This window comes from Anolis carolinensis, chromosome 5 (assembly GCF_035594765.1).
Source record: "Anolis carolinensis isolate JA03-04 chromosome 5, rAnoCar3.1.pri, whole genome shotgun sequence".
NCBI classification, from domain to species: Eukaryota; Metazoa; Chordata; class Lepidosauria; order Squamata; family Dactyloidae; genus Anolis; species Anolis carolinensis.
Window position 1 is genome coordinate 204,120,613 of NC_085845.1, and position 20,077 is coordinate 204,140,689.

Consider the following 20,077-nt stretch of genomic DNA (forward strand, 5'->3'; position numbering starts at 1 on the left):
GCAGTTGTTAAAATGATGTCACATAGTATTAATTCTATAGTGTCGATGCCTTGTTTATCAAATTTGAAGATGACACCAAATTGAGATGATCCAAAATGACCTTAACAGATTGATATCTGGGCCAAAACTAACAACATGGATTTCAAAAGGTTACACTTAGGCATTAAAAATGAAATGCAGAGATGTAGGATGGGTGATGCCTGGTTTGAAAACAGTCCATGGAGAAGATATCTGGGAATCTTAATGAACCACAACTTGAAGCTGAAGCAAGAACGTGATGCCGCAGCTTAAAAAGTCAATATGATTCTAAGCTGCATTAAGAGGAGGATAGTTTCCAGATCAAGGGAAGTCCTGGTTCCTCTCCAATCTGCTTCAGTCAGACCCACCTGGAATAATAACCCTGTGTCCCATATTCTGGGCAAAGCAATTTAAGAAGGAGATGGACAGGTTGGAAGGTGTCCAGAAAAGGATGATCAAAATGGTCAAAAGTTCTGGAAACCACAACTCCCTCTGAGGCTTAGGCAGCTGGGCCAATTTAGCCTTGTCATAGTCCAAAAAAGCAACATTTCCTTATGCTGGTTATTTCCCTGACCTTGAGAACAATCCAACTATTGTTTATTTCAAGGATGTTGGTGGTTCCAAAGAATCCAACTTCCTTTAAGGTTTGCAAACACAGGTGGGACAATTCCTTAGAATTGTCAACACCGTTGAGTGTAACTCTTTGACGTGCTTTGTTTTTTCGGGTAACAGGTGCCCCATCTACATTCCTATAAATATTCCTGGGATCTGCACATCCAGCACATGCAAGAAACCCTCCCGAGAGAGACGTTGGACCATTTGCCCAGAAGAAGGAAGGCAAAGAGGTGAGACCAAGGAACCTTCTTTAGATCTTTCCTCGTTCCTCTACTGTCCATCCTCCCTTCAGTCTTCATTTCTGAGAGCAGGTACCCAACATACTGAAAGGAAAGGGAAACTACCCAAATTTTTCGTTACTTTCCTGCTTAGATATTTGTCATGCTCTTCAATTAATGCCTCTTCCATACCACTATAATCAGCATTATTCCAGAGTGGGTGTGACGATGTGGAGATTGGAGGTTGTTTTTAATTAATTAATTTATTATTATTATTATTATTATTATTATTATTATTATTATTATTATTATTATATATCCGCTGCCACCAATTATTAAAGATGTTTTGTTTAAACGCTGCCAACAGAGGTAAAGATGTTATAATGCGGCCACCAGATGTTAAGGGGATTATCAACTCTTGCCACCATTATTGAAAGATTTAGCTACTGGCTACTTAGAGAGGAGACTTTTATTTTTCTTCTTTCTTCTTGTTTATTCTTGATGTGTGTATGTATGACAGAGACTAAGATGTTTGAAGGAATAATAACATTTATTTAGGCACACGCTTAATGGATACAATTCTCACTTAGAGGCACTTTCCTTAACAATTACAATAACAGAATGAGGTGTTTCAAACTTTTAAATTCCACTTCAATCACAGAATATCTAGTCAGGAGACAGACTACGTTAAAATAAGTTACCAAACTTATTTTAACCCTGATCCCCTAACTTAGGATCAGCCTTCCCTGAGCTTCAACAGAGCCCAGACTACCTAAAATAAGTCACCAAACTTATTTTATAATGGACTCAAATCCCACATTTGAGCCACCCTGATCCTCCAACTGAGATTCAGACTTCCCTGTCGCTGACCACAGACACACTGACTCGAAATGACCAATTGAGTCTCCCTTGATCCCTTCAACCAGGATCAATCTTCTCTGTAATTCTCCTGATTACAGACTGACTGGCTTTCCCTCCAAATTCTACTCTCTCTTCAGCTAACCCAGTTGGCTCCGCCCCCTTCTCCGTGGCAACCACTCATGAGAGCAGAGTACTGAAACAGGGTTGTTGTATGTCTTTCGGGCTGTGTGGCCATGTTCCAGAAGTATTCTCTCCTGACGTTTCGCCCACATCTATGGCAGGCATCCTCAGAGGTTGTGAGGTATGGAACCTCTGAGGATGCCTGCCATAGATGACGTGGGCAAAACGTCAGGAGAGAATACTTCTGGAACATGGCCACACAGCCCGAAAGACATACAACAACCCTGTGATCCCGGCCATGAAAGCCTTCGACAACAAAGAGTACTGAAATATTAACTCTTTTTAAAACACAGTTAAACATGACATCTGTAAATAAAAAATCACACTTCTTTACAGTGGGCTTCCCCAGATTGGACTTTAGTTGTTACCAAAGTGCTCTTATTTCTGTCTCTTCTGACTCTTTGCAAGTTTGCCACCACCTTCTTCAACTAAAAGTGACAGATCTGTTTAGGACCCCTTGGGAGGTCCAAAGTGAGTGGGAACTCTTCCTTCAACCAAACAAAGCTAGGAAGGACTGTTGTCCACAACTGGAGACCATATTTTGAAGATGGGGACTTAAGGAAGTCCTTTGGTGTCATCGTCCTTCCAAAAACCCAGCTGGCTTTGGATCCAAAGGGGTGGGAAGAAGGTGATTCCTCTTCTTGTAGGACAGGAACAAAGACAGAAGCGGGCCTGTATTTGGTGGATGCTGGTTATGGGACTGAGACAGCTTTGGTCACCTTGGTGGATGACCTCCGCAGAGAACTGGACAGGGGGAGTGCATCCTTACTGGTCCTCCTGGACATCTCCGTGGCGTTCGATACCATCAACCATCTGGGGTGGCTCTCGGGGATGTTTCTTGGGGGCATTGCGTTGCAGTGGCTCCGCTCTTTCCTAGGGGGTCGGACCCAGATGGTGAAGCTGGGGGACACTTACTTGGACCCTTGGCCTTTGACCTGTGGCGTCCCACAAGCTTCCATCTTATCCCCCATGCTCTTTAATATCTACACTAGCTTTGCCCGGCCACGCGTTGCTGTGGCTTATGGGAATCATTTGCTGGCCAGGTGGAATAGCAGTGAATAGCCTTGCAGCCTCAAAGCCTGGCCGTTTTCTGGAGTAGCTGGAGTAGCACCCTCAATCAAAGAGCCGCTCTGAAACCCAGCTCCTGTTCTGTTCAACATCTTTATTAACGACTTAGATGAAGGGTTAGAAGGCACGATCATCAAGTTTGCAGACGACACAAAACTGGGAGGGAGAGCCAACACTCCAGAAGACAGGAGCAGAATTCAAAACGATCTTGACAGACTAGAGAGATGATTGGCCGAAACTCACAAAATGAAGTTCAACAGGGACAAATGCAAGATGCTTTACTTCGGCAGAAAAAATGGAAATCAAAGATACAGAATGGGGGACGATGCCTGGCTTGACAGCAGTGTGTGCGAAAAAGACCTTGGAGTCCTCGTGGGGAACAAGTTAAACATGAGCCAACAATGTGATGCGGCAGCTAAAAAAGCCAATGGGATTCTGTCCTGCATCAATAGGGGAATAGCGTCTAGATCCAGGGAAGTCCTGCTCCCCCTTATTCTATTCTGCCTTGGTCAGACCACACCTGGAATACTGTGTCCAATTTTGGTCACCACAGTTGAAGGGAGATGTTGACAAGCTGGAAAGCGTCCAGAGGAGGGCGACTAAAATGATGAAGGGTCTGGAGAACAAGCCCTATGAGGAGCGGCTTAAAGAGCTGGGCATGTTTAGCCTGCAGAAGAGAAGGCTGAGAGGAGACATGAGAGCCATGTACAAATACGTGAAGGGAAGTCAAAGGGAGGAGGGAGCAAGCTTGTTTTCTGCTGCCCTGCAGACTAGGACACAAGGGAACAAGGGCTTCAAACTACAGGAAAGGAAGGAGATTCCACCTGAACATCAGGAAGAACTTCCTCACTGTGAGAAGGGCTGTTCACCAGTGGAACTCTCTGCCCTGGACTGTGGTGGAGGCTCCTTCTTTGGAAGCTTTTAAGCAGAGGCTGGATGGCCATCTGTCGGGGGGGCTTTGAATGCAATTTCCTGCTTCTTGGCAGAATGGGGTTGGACTGGATGGCCCATGAGGTCTCTTCCAACTCTACTATTCTATGATCCTATGATTCTATCCTTCCTTTGTAGGAGAATCCTTGTTTGGCCAGATTGAACTGCACTGAATAGTCTTGCAGCTTCAAAGCCTGGCTGCTTTCTACATAGGGCATCCTTGCTAGGCCTGGTCGTATGGGACGTGGCTTCAGAGCTTGGGGGTTTTCCACCTTAAAAATCTTGGTTGAATAGCACCGAATAGCCTTGCTGCTTGCAAGCCTGGCCGCTTTCTACCTTGCGGAATCCTTGGCTGGCCAGGTTGAATAGCAATTAATAGTTTCAGTGCGGCAGGTATGAATGCTGCAATTAGCCACCTTGATTAGCATTTAATGGCCTTGCAGCTTCAAAGCCTGTGTGCTTCCTGCCTGGGGGAATCCTTTGTTGGGAAGTGTTAGCTGGCCCTGATTGTTTCCTTTCTGGAATTTCCCTGCTTTCAGAATGTTGCTCTTTATTTACCGTCCTGGTTTTAGAGATTATATTGTTCCGTATTATTATACCACAGTAATGATTTCATATTTTAGTAGAGTCTCACTTATCCATCATTCGCTTATCCAATGTTCTGGATTATCCAACACCTTTTAGTAGTCAATGTTTTCAATATATCGTGATATTTTGATGCTAAATTCGTAAATACAGTAATTACTACATAGCATTACTGAGTATTGAACTACTTTTTCTTCCAAATTGGTTGTCAAACATGTTTTGGTGCTTCATTTGTAAAATCATAACCTAATTTGATGTTTAATAGGCTTTTCCTTAATGCCTCCTTATTATCCAACATATTCGCTTATCCAACATTCTGTTGGAGTGAGACTCTACTGTACTGTATTTACAAATTTACCACTAAAATATCACAATGAATTTAAAACACTGACTACAAAAACATTGATTATGAAAAGGCAGACTGCGTTGGATAATCCAGAACATTGTATAAGCGAATGTTGGATAAGTGAGATTCTGCTTTAATATGAAATAATTACTGGGATAGAATAATGCAGAACAATATAATCTCTAAAACCAGGAGAGTACATAAAGACCAACAGTCTGAAAGCAGGGAAATTGGAAATTCCAAAAAAGGAAACAATCAGGGCCAGATAACACCTCCCAAGAAAGGATTCTTCCAGAAAGGAAGCTGAGAAGGCAGTGAAGCACTGTGTATTACCAAAGTCATTATTATTACTATCATTACTATCATTACTATTATTATTATTATTATTATTATTATTATTATTATTATTATTATTATTGTGTTGCGGACAACCGTGAAAATGAATACAATCTGGCTCCAAGTATTCAAAAACACTAAAATCAGAATATATAAAAATTAATGTGGTATAATAAAACAGAACAATACAATCTCTAAAATCAGAACACTAAATAAAGAACAACACTCTGAAAACAGGGGAATTCCACACAGGAAACAATCAGGGCCAGCTAACACCTCCCAACAAAATATTCCCATCATCAAAGTCTGGCAAATCCTGTTTTCTCAGGGCCACAGACAGTAGAAGCACATAAAATATCGCAAACAACACCACTCTGAAAACAAGGGAATTGCAGACAGGAAACAATCAGGGCCAGCTAACACCTCCCAACAAAAAATTCACTCAGGGAGGAAACAGCCAGGCTTTAAAGCTGCAAGGCCATTACATCCTAATCATTTTTCCTAATTGCACCATTCATACTTGCCTCCAACAGACAAAAGAAAACCATCAGAAATATTGTATGTTCACAACCTTTAGGAAATAATATCCCCTGATGGCGCAGCGTGTTAAAGCGCTGAGCTGCTGAACTTCTGGACCGAAAGGCTGTAGGTTTGAATTGGGGGAGCGGAGAGAGCCCCCACTGTTAGCCCCAGCTTCTGCCAACCCAGAAGTTCAAAAACATGCAAATGTGAGTGCATCAATAGGTACTGCTCCGGCAGGAAGGTAACGCCGCTCCATGCAGTCATCCCACATGACCTTGGAGGAGTCTACGGACAACGCCGGCTCTTCGGCTTAGAAATGGAGATGAGCACCAACCCCCAGAGTCAGATATAACTGGACTTAATGTCAGGGGAAACCTTTAACTTTACCCTAACTACCACCAATTCCTCAATACTTTATTTCCCATACCACCAGACTTCGCCACAGCAACGCGTGGCCGGGCACAGCTAGTACAGTAAATAAAGTTTTATTATTATTATTATTATTATTATTATTATTATTATTATTATTATTATTATTATCTCTGCACCAGCTGTTTCCTTGATAGTAAGGACTTTTCATGCTTGTTGTTCTTTTCCAGAAGAACCGGAAGATGGGACCAGTGGCCTCTTTTGGGCTCTGCTTCCTGGGCTGCCTGGCCTTTAGCCTCTCTGTGGAAGGTGAGCATTGGGACTTCTGGTCAAAGAATTTGTTATGATGCAGTGAAAGGACCTTAAGGATGCAGTGAAAGGAATTTAAACAAGTCACGTCAGACTAATTGTATCCCATTGTTGATAACGTTACTACATTGGTGGATGAAAGGGACACTGTGGATGTAATATACCTTAATTTCAGTAAGAGCTTTGACAAGGTTCTTGCAAAATGTGGGCTAGATAAAGCTCCTTTGAGCTGGATAGGAAGCTGGTTAACTGGTAGGGTTGTGCATTGGAAGTGGAATTCTTGGTGATAAGGCACCTCGGCTCCTCGTCGCTTTCAGCCATCAGAGTGGTATCATCTGCATACCTAAAGTTGTTCATGTTTCTTCCAGCAATTTTAACTCCGGCCTTGGATTCGTCAAGCCCCGCATGTCGCATGATGTGTTCTGTGTACGAGTTGAATAGGGAGGGTGAGAGGACACAGCCCTGATGTCCGCACTCCTTTCCCAATCTTGAACCAGACTCCTGTTCCGTGGTCTGTTCTGACTGTGGCCACTTGGTCTTTACACAGATTTCTCAGGAGACAAACAAGGGGACTTGGTCTCCCCAGACCACCAAGAACATGCCACAATTTATTGTGATCCACACAGTTGAAGGCTGTAGAATAGTCAATAAAGCAGAAGTAGATGTTTTTCTGGAACTCCCTGGCTTCCTCCATTCTCCAGCATCCGGATATTGGCAATTTGGTCTCTGGTTCCTCTGTGTGACACCTCAGGCAGCGTGAGCACTGGGAATCAGACTTGAAGGCCAATAAACAGTCTAATATCTTTATTAAGGAAATAAAGGAGACAACTAAAAATAAGCAGAGTATGTAGTCCAGCAGTAGACCTTTCAGGAAAGGTCAAATATAGTCCAGTAATATGAAAGGAGATATCTAGTATTAGAGTTCAAAGTTTTAAATCCAATAACCGAAACACACTCAAACCTGTAGGCTGTTTGAGTGGGGATTAAGGCAAGATCTGTCAAGAGTTCCAGGGCTCAATCCGAGGCTAGGGTGCAAGGCAAGGCAAAGTTAGTCGTGGTAAAGCTGAATCGCTGTCCAGGCTTGACAGGGAGACGAGAGGCAACGCCGGTCTACTCGAGAGTAGCGCGCTGCAGAACTAGAGACGATGTGCATCCCTCAACTGACACATTGAACACCACGAAATCTATCTGGGGCCCAGAACTTTTATGGGACTTTGCTCTCCTCCTCAGCCAGGTGTCTGAACTCTTTCCCAAGGGAAAATGACCAAAGTCAACAACTTTGACAGATGCAGTCCTCCCTGAAAACTCTCAAGGGAACCAGCTTAATTAACGCTTGCTTTCTCCGCTAAACGAGCGCTCCTTCTGGAAATCTGCTTTTCCGCGCGCGAAGCCTCCCAAAACAATCGACGGTCAAAACTAACATTCTCTGGAGAACCGGGCTGAGAGTCAAGGCCCTTTTTTTAATGAACTGTGGGCTAGACCTGTCAACAGGGGACATCTGGAAAGGAACGGAATCAGGCGGAAATGGCAAAAACCCCATCTCTTCTTCGGTCTGCTCCGTAATGACGACGGGGCCATGACTCGGGGGTCTCTGAGACACTACACTCTGCCTTTTCTGAACCCAGCTTGGACATCTGGCAGCTCTCACTCCATGTCTTGCTGGAGTCTGCCTTGCAGGATCTTGAGCATAACCTTACTGGCATGGGAAATAAGGGCCACTGTATGGAAGTTTGAACATTCTTTAACATTTCCCTTTTTTGTTATGGGGATATAAATTGATTTTTTTCCAATCTGATAGCCATTCTTGTGTTTTCCATATTTGCTGGCATGTGGCATGCATCACCTTGACAGCATCATCTTTCAAGATTTCAAACAGCTCAGCTGGGATCCCGTCATCTCCTGCTGCCTTGTTATTAGCAATGCTTCTTAAGGCCCATTCAACCTCACTCCTCAGGATGTCTGGTTCTAATTCACTCACCACACCATCAAAGCTTTCCTCGATATTTTTATCCTTTCTATAAAGATCTTCTGTATAATCTCGCCACATTCTCTTGATCTCTTCAGCTGGGATCCCGTCGTCTCCTGCTGCCTTGTTGTTAGCAATGCTTCTTAAGGCCCATTCAACCTCGCTCCTCAGGATGTCTGGATCTAATTCACTCGCCACACCATCAAAGCTTTCCTCAATATTATTATCCGTCCTATACAGATCTTCTGTATAATCTTGCCACCTTCTCTTAATCTCTTCAGCTTCTGTTAGGTCCTTGCCATCTTTGCTTTTGATCATGCCCATTTTTGCCTCCGATGTTTCTGATTTTCTGGAAGAGGTCTCTTGTCCTTCCTATTCTATCGTCTTCTTCCACTTCCATGCATTGTGTGTTGAACTTCTTGTTCTCTGGGCCTCGTCTCTATGTAAGCTGCCTCGAGTCCTTTTGAGGAGATGGAGCTGCGTTATAAGAAATAAATTATTATATTACTATTACTGTCCCAAACCATGCTTGCCTGTGATCCCAGTTGTCATTTGACTATCCACCTTAGCATTCTAGTCTCCTGTAATGAAAATAATGTCTCCTTTTGGTGTATTATCCAATAGGTGCTATACTATTAATCTCCGACTGGAGAGACAGCCTGGCCCTACTTCTGGGGCCAGGTCTACATTACATCTGGGCTGGGCTGGGAAGAAATTCCCATATTGAAGTCTTTTGGTTAAAGACACTCAATGAGATAGCTGAGACGCTTTGGTGAAATATGGTGGTATGGGAAATAAAGTATTGAGGAATTTCTAAGCTGAAGAGCTGGCGAAGAGCTGGATACAGATAATCTGTATTTTATAGGAAGTGTGGAAGAGGCCTAAGTGAGGCCTAACTCTGCCTGTCCCCTGGGCTGAGTGGGTTGCTAGGAGACCAAGTGGGCGGAGCTTAGCCTTCTAACTGGCAGCAATTGGATAAAAACAATTATTCCTCTCCCTCTAATTAGGACTTTATTTTTCTTTTCTTTTTGTTGTATGAACGTAGAGGCATGGATGAGGGGTTGTGCTGCCAAGTTTAGTGTTTCTGGGATGTGTAGTTTTGTTGCTTTGTCCTAGGCCGAAATTTCATTACCCTTTTTTATATAGATTATTAGACTGACTCTAAAAGGCTGGCTTATTGATTAACCCCCCCCTCCCGCTTTCCTGCATGTTTTAAATATTGATTTGCATGCATGAATTTAATAAATTTGATATGACTTATGAGGAGTTAACTGCGATGGAAATTACTACTGTTCATTGGTGGCTTTACATACCAATAGTTGTGTCATGACGTGTACCCTTTAGAAATATAATCATGAGAATAATAAAGAGTTCAGATTAAAACGCAGAGTGGCTTGTCCACTGCTGACCGGATCTCTTTTGTTTTGGCCCTGTTCATTTTGTAATTGCAGCCAAGATTTGTCCGGAAAACTGGATGTATTACAAGGACAATTGCTATGGCTATTTCCCCGAAAAGAAGGACTGGACAGAGGCGGAGGTGAGTGGAGCGCGGTCCCCAAAAGGAAGACCCCCTATTGACACCTGGAAGGGGAACAACTCCAAGTCACACCTTTCTCCCCCGTTTCCTTTCGTGTAGAAAGAATGCCAGAGCCGGAACGCCCACCTGGTCTCTATCCTGAGCAAAAAGGAAGCCTGCCGAGTCCAGAAGTTCCTGTCCAGATTCCAACCTGATGGGAACATCTGGATCGGGCTCCACAACCCCAGCAAGGTGGGTTTATATCCCACCCCCCAAACCCTCAATGCCATATAGGAACATAATAGGATAGGGCTGGAAAGGACCAGTAACACCCCTAAGCAGCGCGAACACTGGAAACCAACACGGAGGCCAATAAACAATCTAATATCTTTATTAAGGCAATAAAAGTTCTAAACAAAAATAAGCAGAGTATATAGTCAAGCAGTTGACCTTTTAGAGAAGATCAAAATTAGTCCAATAAAATGAAGTTATATGTCCATTATTAGAGTCTAAAGTCTATAAACCAAATAACCGAAACACACTCAAACTCTTTGGAAGTTTGAGTGGGGAAAGAGCAAGGTTTCGCAGGAAGATTCTTGAAGTAAAGTCCAGAACAAGGATTGAAGGCTAGGCAAGGTATTTCGTGGTGGATCTGAAACGCAGTCCAAACTTGGCAAGGAGTGGGACGCAACTCCCAGTCTACTTGTGAGTAAGCGCACCGGTGGGCCGCTTGGAAGCTCAGAAACAAGAGATGATGTTCTTCATTCAATAGTCATGTTGACACCGCGATAGGGAAAACTCAGTGCAGGACTTTTATTGAAGTTCAAGAGCTCCCCCCCAAGCAGGTGTTTGACTCCCCAAATCTTCCCAGAGAAACGGAGCTTTTCAACATCAGATGCCTGCTTCCCCAAAACTTCCCAAGAGAACCGATTTAGCCACAATTGCCTCTCTCCGCTAATCTTGCGCTTCTCCTTAAAATCTGCCTTTGGGAGCGATCTGTTTTGAGAAAAGCCCTTCTATCAAAGACCAAACTTTCCGGAGAACCAGGCTCCGATTCAAGGGCATCTCTAATTGGCTCTGGCACTGAAATGTCAACAGGAGACATCTGGAAAGGGACGGAATCTTGCTGAGGTGGAAGAAAGCCCAAGTCCTCTTCAGTTTGATCTATGGTGGCTGCAGGGTCATGGGCCAAAGGTGCCTGAGACATCACAGGACCCCCAAGGGACTGTCAGAGTAATTTGCAGCACAGCAGTAGTTGCATGGAATCAGTGGAACGCAGAACGAAGAGACACCCAGAGACGATGGTAAAACTATATACAAGTATACAACCATTGATCATATCCTCAGCTGCTGTAAGAAAATCGCACAGACAGACTACAAACAGAGGCACAACTATGTGGCCCAAATGATTAATTGGAACTTATGCCTCAAGTACCACCTGCCAGCAGCAAAGAATTGGTGGGATCACAAATCTGTATTGTATTGGAGAATGAGCACGCAAAGATACTGTGGGACTTCCGAATCCAGACTGACAAAGTTCTGGAACACAACACACCAGACATCACAGTTGTGGAAAAGAACAAGGTTTGGATCATTGATGTTGCCATCCCAGGTGACAGTCGCATTGACGAAAAACAACAGGAAAAACTCAGCTGCTATCAGGACCTCAAGATTGAACTCCAAAGACTCTGGCAGAAACCAGTGCAGGTGGTCCCGGTGATGATGGGCACACTGGGTGCCGTGCCAAAAGATCTCAGCCGGCATTTGGAAACAATAGACATTGACAAAATTACGATCTGCCAACTGCAAAAGGCCACCCTGCTGGGATCTGCGCGCATCATCCGAAAATACATCACACAGTCCTAGACACTTGGGAAGTGTTCAACCTGTGATTTTGTGATATGAAATCCAGCATGTCTATCTTGTTTGCTGTGTCATAATAAAATAATAATAAAAATAATGATGATAATAGAAGCATAGAATCCAAGAGTTTGGAGAGACCCCTAAGGGCCATCCAGCTCAACCCTTGCTACTATGCAGCAGGACACCATCCAAGCATTCACAACACATGGACAAAGTATAAATACTATACAATACTACACAGGGACATAGACCCCCTCTACCCTCACCACTTTCACAGTACACAAACAACCAAATGCATACTCAACATAAAGACAACCATACAACAGACATTCAATACCACCACTACCGCAACAAGTTCTCACCAACACCACCAGACAATGCCACAGCAACGCGTGGCCGGGCACAGCTAGTCTATATATATACAAATGTAATGTTCGTTTTACTATGGAGTAAACAGCAAAACCACTGAACCCAATCACACCAAATTTGGCCACAAACGACATAGTCGTCCAAAATATGTCTTCCAATCAAAATAGTCCAAATTACAGAGTGCCATATAGAATCATAGAAGAAAAGAGCCAGAAGGAACCCCCAAGGGCCATCCAGTCCAACCCCCTTTTGCAATGCCGGAAGATGCCATCCAAGCCCTCCCAACAGACAGCCATCCAGCCTCTGTTTCAAAACCTTCAGAGGAGGAAGGAGAGTCAAGGAGAGTGGAATTAAGACTTTCCTCAGTGTGGACACTAGGCTCCTATAGATGCAGCCTAGAATCGGATTGGCCTTTTTTGCTGCTGTATCACACTCCTGGCTCATGTCCAGTTTGTGTCCCACTAATATATCAGAGTGGCTTTCTAAGCACACGCACAGCAGAAGTCTCTAACGATGAAGCTCTGGATAAATGACGACACTGCAGTCTTCGGTTATCTATCAAAATGTTTACTTACAAACGAAATCCTCACAAGACAACACACAGCTCTCACGCAGGCACACACGGGAAGAGAAGAGAGATAGGAAGTAGAGGGCTATTTATCTCATCCTCTGCTGTCTGATGCAATACAAGCTTAACCCTTTACACACTGGCATAGTAAGCAGTGTATGATGCAATCACAGTGTATGATGCAATCTCCAGCACACATTGCACACATGACTCAATTACATTTAAACAACTCTATATACAATCATTCCTACTTCAACATAATATTACAATATCCCCTTGATATAGACTGTTTTCAAGCCAGGTGCCCCACATCCCATATCAATGCCTTCCATTTCTAATGCCAAAGAGTGGCACCGTCCATTTCTCTCTGTTGAAAACCGTTCTGTTAGTTTTGGCCCATCTCCCTAATGCGTTAAGGAGGTTGCTTTGGATTCTTCCCCAGTTCCTAGGCCACTCCTTCTGGGAATGGTCAGATGGCCAGCACATGGACCACAGCCAGTGGAATCTCGGGGAGCCCAACAACTCGGGAAACAGAGGAGAGTTCTGCGCAGAGATCTGGCGCCCCTCGGGTGAGTCCTGCAGGTGGTGATGGAGAGAACATGCAGGAATATATTTGCACAATGGTCAAGAAACCTTCTTTTTCAAGTATTGAGAAAAGTCCTAGATGAAGCTTGAACCCACATTAAGTGCCATGGCTCAATGCTACAGAACTGTGGAAGTTGTCATTTCCCAAAGTCTTTAGCCTTTTGCTCAAGACGGCTATTGCCATACTAAATGATAACTTCCAAAATTGCATAACATGGAGCTTTGTCAGTAAAGGCAGGGTCGAAGTGTTATCTATAACTACTAATAATTATAAAGCCATCGATAATGCAACTATACATTTATAACATATGTTTACTGACTCGTATTAGCAGATCTTAGCTGGGTTTCAAGCCCCAGCCCAGCCCCAAACATTCCTGGGAGGATTAATCAAATCGTTTACCAAGCCTAAAACTGATTTGACAGGAAACTCCCCTCAGGCCGGAGGCAATGTCCAGCCAAAAAAGACAACCCTTAAAGAAATTTGTCTTAACAAAATGCTTTAGAGCTCCTGTGTCTAGATTCAGGTTTATGCTTTATTAATAAGCAAAGGGGGAGAAGGTTCACATATGTATACAAAAAACTGGGATGCAAACATAGACATATTCCCAGACACCCAAAGATTATACATGTGGCTGTTGGGGTGACCCAACCAGGAAGCCAGACCAATACCCAGCCAAGAGGGAATCTTCTGAGGGAAGCAAGGCCTCTTTAGAGATGTAATTCAGTTCAGGTTCTGAGAAAGCCATCCATGTGTTTCAGAAATATCAGATAGGAGATGTGCCTCAATGTGTCTTTCAAGAACAGCCTTAAAACAATGAGGTAAATAAATGAAAACTGCTTTACTGCAGCAAAACATTAAGAACAGCGCACACAATGGAATAATGCCAGAGAAAGCAAAGTAGGCTTAGGGCAAACACAGTTCTTAAGTCTCTGATAAATTCCCAAATCAAGTAGCAGTCTTACTTCAGACAAAGAAACAGCAATAAATCTTTAATAGCAGTTTCCCAGATGCGGACTCAAAGCAGGCACAAGGGGAGCGAAGGCTTAGGCATTTGAGTCAGTTTGTTACCAGCAAGAGCTGGCTGCACCCGCTTCTGCTTTATAGCCCTGGGTTCCCTCACAGCTATTAGGGCAGTTCCCAATTACTCAGCTGCATTTCTGGCAGCTATTCTAGCTGAATGGCATCTCTGCTCTGTTTCCTTTCGCCTCTCCTGAAATGTGGGTACTTGCAAAATCTCCTCCTCAGATTCCAACTCTCCCTCAGATTCATGACTTTCCTGCTCCCCTTCCTCTTCTGAAGAAGAGGAATCCCTAACACAATGAAATCTATGTGGTGTTATATGTTCCCTTCTTATCCAGTTGTATATATTTACATAAGCTTTATCTTTTGTCTGTGGGGATGGTACCTATTGTAAGTCCCATAATCCCATCCTGGACTACATTTCCCAAGTCTTGCCCTTTGGGAAGATCTTCCAAATGGCTCCATCTTCAAATGGACAAATAGCAGCTCTCCACAAGGGAGACTCCGCCCACCTCTGACATCACAGGGAGTCCCCAGCCAATGACAGCTCAGATCCTAGCTCAACCATTCCTGAGCCAATAGGGAGGGGATAAAATGCGTTGCGCTGTATTGTACGTTATGTCCGTTCTTTGGAGCAATTACGCTGTTCTGACATCCTTCTGGCCAGATGAATAAAACTCTGTTACTGCCTTGAAGTCCGGGTATGTTTTTCCTGGCTTTCAAGGTAGCATGGTGTGCTGGGCAACAGATCTACACTGACCCCTGGTGGTTGACAGCCGATTTCGGTAACAAAAGTGCATTAAGTCCACAGTGTAGATTCATCCTAGGAGGGAGAGTTCATGATGGAAGCACCAGAAGGAGAGAGAGGAAGAGAAGCGCCAGAGAGTGCCTTGCCTCCGCCAGGAAAGGGAGGGATAATGGAGCTCAGCTGGGAGAAGTTTCTAATCCCTCTTTCTTTTTTTTCTTTCTTTTTTTTAACATTGTTTTTATTGTGCATTTTACAAGCAACTTGTATCTTTCTTAATACAGCCAGTAGTCTTTTCCCCCTTTAGAATAAAAAAAGTTTCTTTTAGATACCACAACCCAAATACCAACGTAACGTGTATGAAAAAACCAAAGAAGAAGAAGAGAAGATAAGGGGAGAAGAAAAGAAAAGAAAAAAAAGAAAGAAAAAAAAGGAAAAATTAATAGTAGATATATACATATCATTTCTCAGTTGCTATAAGTCTCCGTGACTTCCAGAGCTCTGGAATTGGTCTTCTTTATTTTCCACCATAATCATATAGTTTACTTTTATATTTAAAAGAAACGGTTTAACAGCATTCGTTATTAATGTTGTTTTTATTCCTAATATTTCCCCAGGAAGTTTCCTTAGATCAATTCTATGTGAATGTTTATTTTTTCTTTTATTAAGTACTCTTTGATGAGTCTCCAATCCGTGCTGTTTTTGGGATTTCTCTTTTGTGCTAACTTCTGTGTCAATAGGTCCATATTCATCACATCCATTACTTTGTTAATCCATTTCTCCATTCTAGGCACTTCCTTTGTTTTCCAGACCTGTGCTAGAGTTATTCTTGCCGCTGTGGTTAGAAAAAATATTAGTCTATCTGTATTTCTATCTATCTTTGGGTCAGTAATCCCTAGTAAAAAAACATTCTGGCTTGAATTCAAACTTTTTTTGTACCATTTTTATCATTTTTTAAAAAATAAATTTCATACCAGAGAGTGCCTTGCCTCCGCCAGGAAAGGGAGGGATAATGGAGCTCAGCTGGGAGAAGTTTCTAATCCCTCTTTCTTACCACTTAGCATTTAAGAAGTGGAACGACGAAGTCTGCGAACGGAAGAACAGCTTCATCTGCAAGCTCAGCTTGGAGGAAACCGAAGTGGAGTGCTGCCTCTGAGCCGCCAGAAAGTCCTCCAAGTGCCACCTTGGCTTCCCACCACAGAGGCTGGATGGCCATCTGTCAAGAGGGCTTGGGTGGTGCCTTCCTGCCTGGCAAGATGGGGCTGGACTGGATGACCTCTCAGGCCCTTTTCAACTCTAGGATTCTGTCATTTCTTCCTTCCTTCCTTCCATCCATCCATCCCAATAAACTCTTTTTGTAAAGCAACTCTAGTCAGCCTGACTTTCTCTGCCGGTTGCATTGCGTACCATTTACACAAAGAGCAACACTTTGTGTGAGAAAAAAACTTAAGGGATGTCAAGGCATGTGTAAAGAAGTGTGATGACAGGGATGGAATCTTTTTGGATCCCACCGCTGCCACCAAATGTAAAGAAGTGTGATGACAGGGATGGAATCTTTTTGGATCCCACCGCTGCCACCAAATGTAAAGAAGTGTGATGACAGGGATGGAATCTTTTTGGATCCCACCGCTGCCACCAAATGTAAAGAAGTGTGATGACAGGGATGGAATCTTTTTGGATCCCACCGCTGCCACCAAATTGCGAAGGATTCACCTTCTACCTCTATGTATTCCACTTTTCAATGTTGTCGCTGCCACCACCTTTGAAAGATGCTTTGCTCAAATAATAAGCAACATTTGAAGAAACAGTAACTTGTTTATTTATAGCACAAAGCTTGATGGTTGCAAGAATGTTATATCTTGAGGTGAACGATGTTACTTCTGTACAGTAAATGTTGCAAGATTTCTCAATAGTTTCACTGAGCTTAGTATGGTATCAGCTTTATATTACTTGTTTCTTTCAGTTAGGAATACTGTCCTTCTTGAACTTAGTTGACCTGTACCCGATCAAACTTGGACTGGGGAGTTTAACTGGTTAACCCTAGTCCTCCTTGACTTAGGGATATAGCCTCAGCTCTTTAGTTATTCCTACTAAAGACTCAGCAACTTTAATTTTAGCCCTTCTCCGCTAAAACTCTCTAGCTGCTCAACTTCCTCCCACAATCTCTTTTTTTCGATCACCCTCCTTTCTCACTGAACAGAACCAACTGCTCTGCTCAACCGACAAACTCCAACTGCCGAATTCCAACTGCTAAATTTTTGAATTCTAAGGCTTCCACCAGCAAGGTGAAGCCACGCCCCTTTTCCTGGCCATGCCTTAGAGGCTCCCAGCTTCTGTATAAGAATAGCTGAAATATATAACCTTAAACAGTCAACCCTAACATAGCAATCATGAATAAAACACAATGATCATGACATCTTTACAGCATGGAAAGTGCAATTCCATCAAGCCATGCAACAGACAGAGGGAATTTTCCGTAGGACGTGCCGTTCAAAGAGTCAGAAGAATTTCTTGGGTTTTCTGACTCCTGCTGTCTCTCCTACAAAACCACATATTTTCCCCATTACAATCAGCTTTGAGGTTCAGAATGGTTCTTAAATGACACAACATTTACAGTAGAGTCTCAGTGATTCGACATAAACGGGAGGGTAGAATGTTTATTGAAGATTATAACTAAGCACAATCAAATAAAGTTCAGAGTCAATAGAGTCAATAGAATGGGTTAAATCAGGGGTCCCCGAACTAAGGCCCGGGGGCCGAATGCGGCCCTCCAAGGTCATTTACCTGGCCCCTGCCCTCAGTTTTATAATATGTTTTTATATAAGTTTTAATAATATAATATATTGTATATACATATAATATTGATAAGAATATTATCATGTTATACAATATAATACTAATAATACCATATAATAATATTAATTATATGTTATATATTACATATAATATTACAGTATAGTGGTATAGTTCAATATGATGATATATAATGCTAATATTGTGCTATGCTAATAATATAATATATTGTATGTACATACAGCTGCTCGGAGTCCCCTTCGGGGTGAGAAGGGCAGGATATAAATGTAGTAAATGAATAAATAAATATTTTTTGACTTAGGCTCACCCAAAGTCTGATATGACTTGAAGGCACACAACAACAACAACAACAACAACAATCCTAATTAACTTGATTATCTCATTGGCTAGAAGCAGGCCCACACTTCTCATTGAAATCCTGATAGGCTTATGTTGGTTAAAATTGTTTTCATTTTTAAATATTGTATTGTTCTTTCGTTGTTGTTGTTGTTGTTGTTGTTGTTGTTTTGCATTACAAATAAGACACTTGCAATGTGCATAGGAATTTGTTGGATTTTTTTTTTCCAAATGATAATTCGGCCCCTCAACAGTCTGAAGGATTGTGGACCGGCCCTCGGCTTAAAAAGTTTGAGGACCCCTGGGTTAAATCTACAAGAGCAGTGTACTATAAGCAAGAGTCCAAGAAGGTCACTCAAATGTTATAGTCCAAACCAGAACTTGAACTTTGTCCCACGAGAAGTATCAAGAATAGTCCAAACAGGATTCAAATCCAAGGCAGGAAACAATCAGGAAAACACGGGAAACAAGGCTAGAATGCGGGATCAATCTCCAATGTAATACAAAGTATGGGAAATCCACACGACAAAGTCACTGGATTCAAAGGCAGGAACAAGGTAGGAACTTGAATCAAAATCCACAGCTGCAAGGCATACAAGAACACGGAGCAAAGATCTTTCTCTCTTGAATTGTAAAGTTGACACCTCTTCCGTGCAGAGAAAGGACCAGGCATTTAAGGAAAATCCAAGGTCTTCCTTCCATGGGAAGACTACTCATTAGTGAGCTTCAAAAGGAATCATTTACTCCTTCGTAAACATTTGCTCTCCCTTCTTCTGTGAGTGAACGCCTCCCTCCTGTCAAACACATTATCCTCCTCTAAACTAGAATGTCCATCTGGCACCTGGAGATCCAACCTTGACTGCTGGGAGGAATGTGGTTCAGAATGCCTGCTTACTACCATTCTATATCTGGTCCCAGAATCCACAGGAACAGATTCTGGCTGCCTTTCAGGCCCAAACTCTGGCTGAATGTCAGGCACTGTCACGACCCAGGCTGCAGAGCACCAATAACCATACACAGAGGCCAGAATCTATCTAATATCTTTATTGAGGAAATATATAAAGTTAATAAAAGCAAGTGTAGGAAATAGTTCAGAAGTAGACCTTTCAGGGAAGGTCAAAATTAGTCCAGAGAAACAATGTCCAATATGAAATATTAAGGTCCAAAGTTGTAATCCAGTAACCGAAACACTCACTTTGCCAAGCAAAGTGAGGGGAGAAGACAAGGTCCTTTAGTCCATGAAACTTAGGCAAGGCAAGGAAATAACTTGATTCTTGGATACAAGGCTTAATTCAAGGCAACAAAGAACAAGGAGCAAAAATAGGATCCGTGGTAAATTCGTGGCGAGGTCCGGAAGGCAAGGCTGGGTCCGTGAAGCAAAACAAGGTCCTGGGAAGGCTGGAAACGGGAGCGTAGTCCACACACAACCTACTCCCGTAGTTGACGAATTGACTCCGCAAGATTCCTACGAGGGCAAAACACCTAAGTAGGGTCTCGTTTTCCTGCCAGAGAACAATTCTCTGGGGAACCAGAACCGAAAGCCATTCTCTGAGTCCAGATGCATGACTCCCTAAAGATTCCCATGGGAAGCAGGTTTAATCAACCATTTGTTTGGCCGCGATTCTCAGGCTTCTGCGATTAGCTTGTTGAGCTCCTCTCTGTTGTTGACAATAATCACGGCGAGAAAAAGGGGGAGATTTCGGCTCAGGGCTTGTTTGGGAAACTTCTGGGAGCCAAATCTCCTGCAGGTGCAGGGGCTCCATCTCTGGCTGTGAAAGCTCCAATTCTGGCTGAAACGGTGGGAAACCTAAGTTTTCCTCTTCATCTGTCATAACAGCGCTAGGAACAGGACTACATGGCCCATGAGTCATCACAGGCACAACGTGTGAGTCCTCTGGCAAAGCAGGTGCAGGGACAATGACTGGTTGAATGGGCCC

The 20,077-nt window shown here is 43.1% G+C and overlaps 1 protein-coding gene across 3 annotated transcripts; it reads left to right on the forward strand.

The window, feature by feature from the left end:
• The first annotated feature begins 641 nt into the window (after window positions 1-641).
• Window positions 642-16,356, forward strand: LOC100559105 (C-type lectin BfL-2). 3 transcript variants are annotated; one of them, XM_062983445.1, is made up of 6 exons: window positions 642-863; window positions 6,282-6,357; window positions 9,775-9,860; window positions 9,960-10,091; window positions 13,082-13,208; window positions 16,052-16,356. In XM_062983445.1, the coding sequence occupies exons 2-6, from the start codon at window positions 6,291-6,293 to the stop codon at window positions 16,144-16,146; spliced, it is 507 nt and encodes a 168-aa protein (XP_062839515.1). In that variant the 5' UTR covers window positions 642-863; window positions 6,282-6,290; the 3' UTR covers window positions 16,147-16,356. The 3 variants fall into 3 exon arrangements, with proteins under 3 accessions (XP_062839515.1, XP_062839514.1, XP_062839516.1); XM_062983444.1 differs by having other exon boundaries at window positions 643-863; window positions 6,279-6,357; XM_062983446.1 differs by lacking the exon at window positions 6,282-6,357 and having other exon boundaries at window positions 647-863.
• The last annotated feature ends 3,721 nt before the right edge of the window (window positions 16,357-20,077 follow it).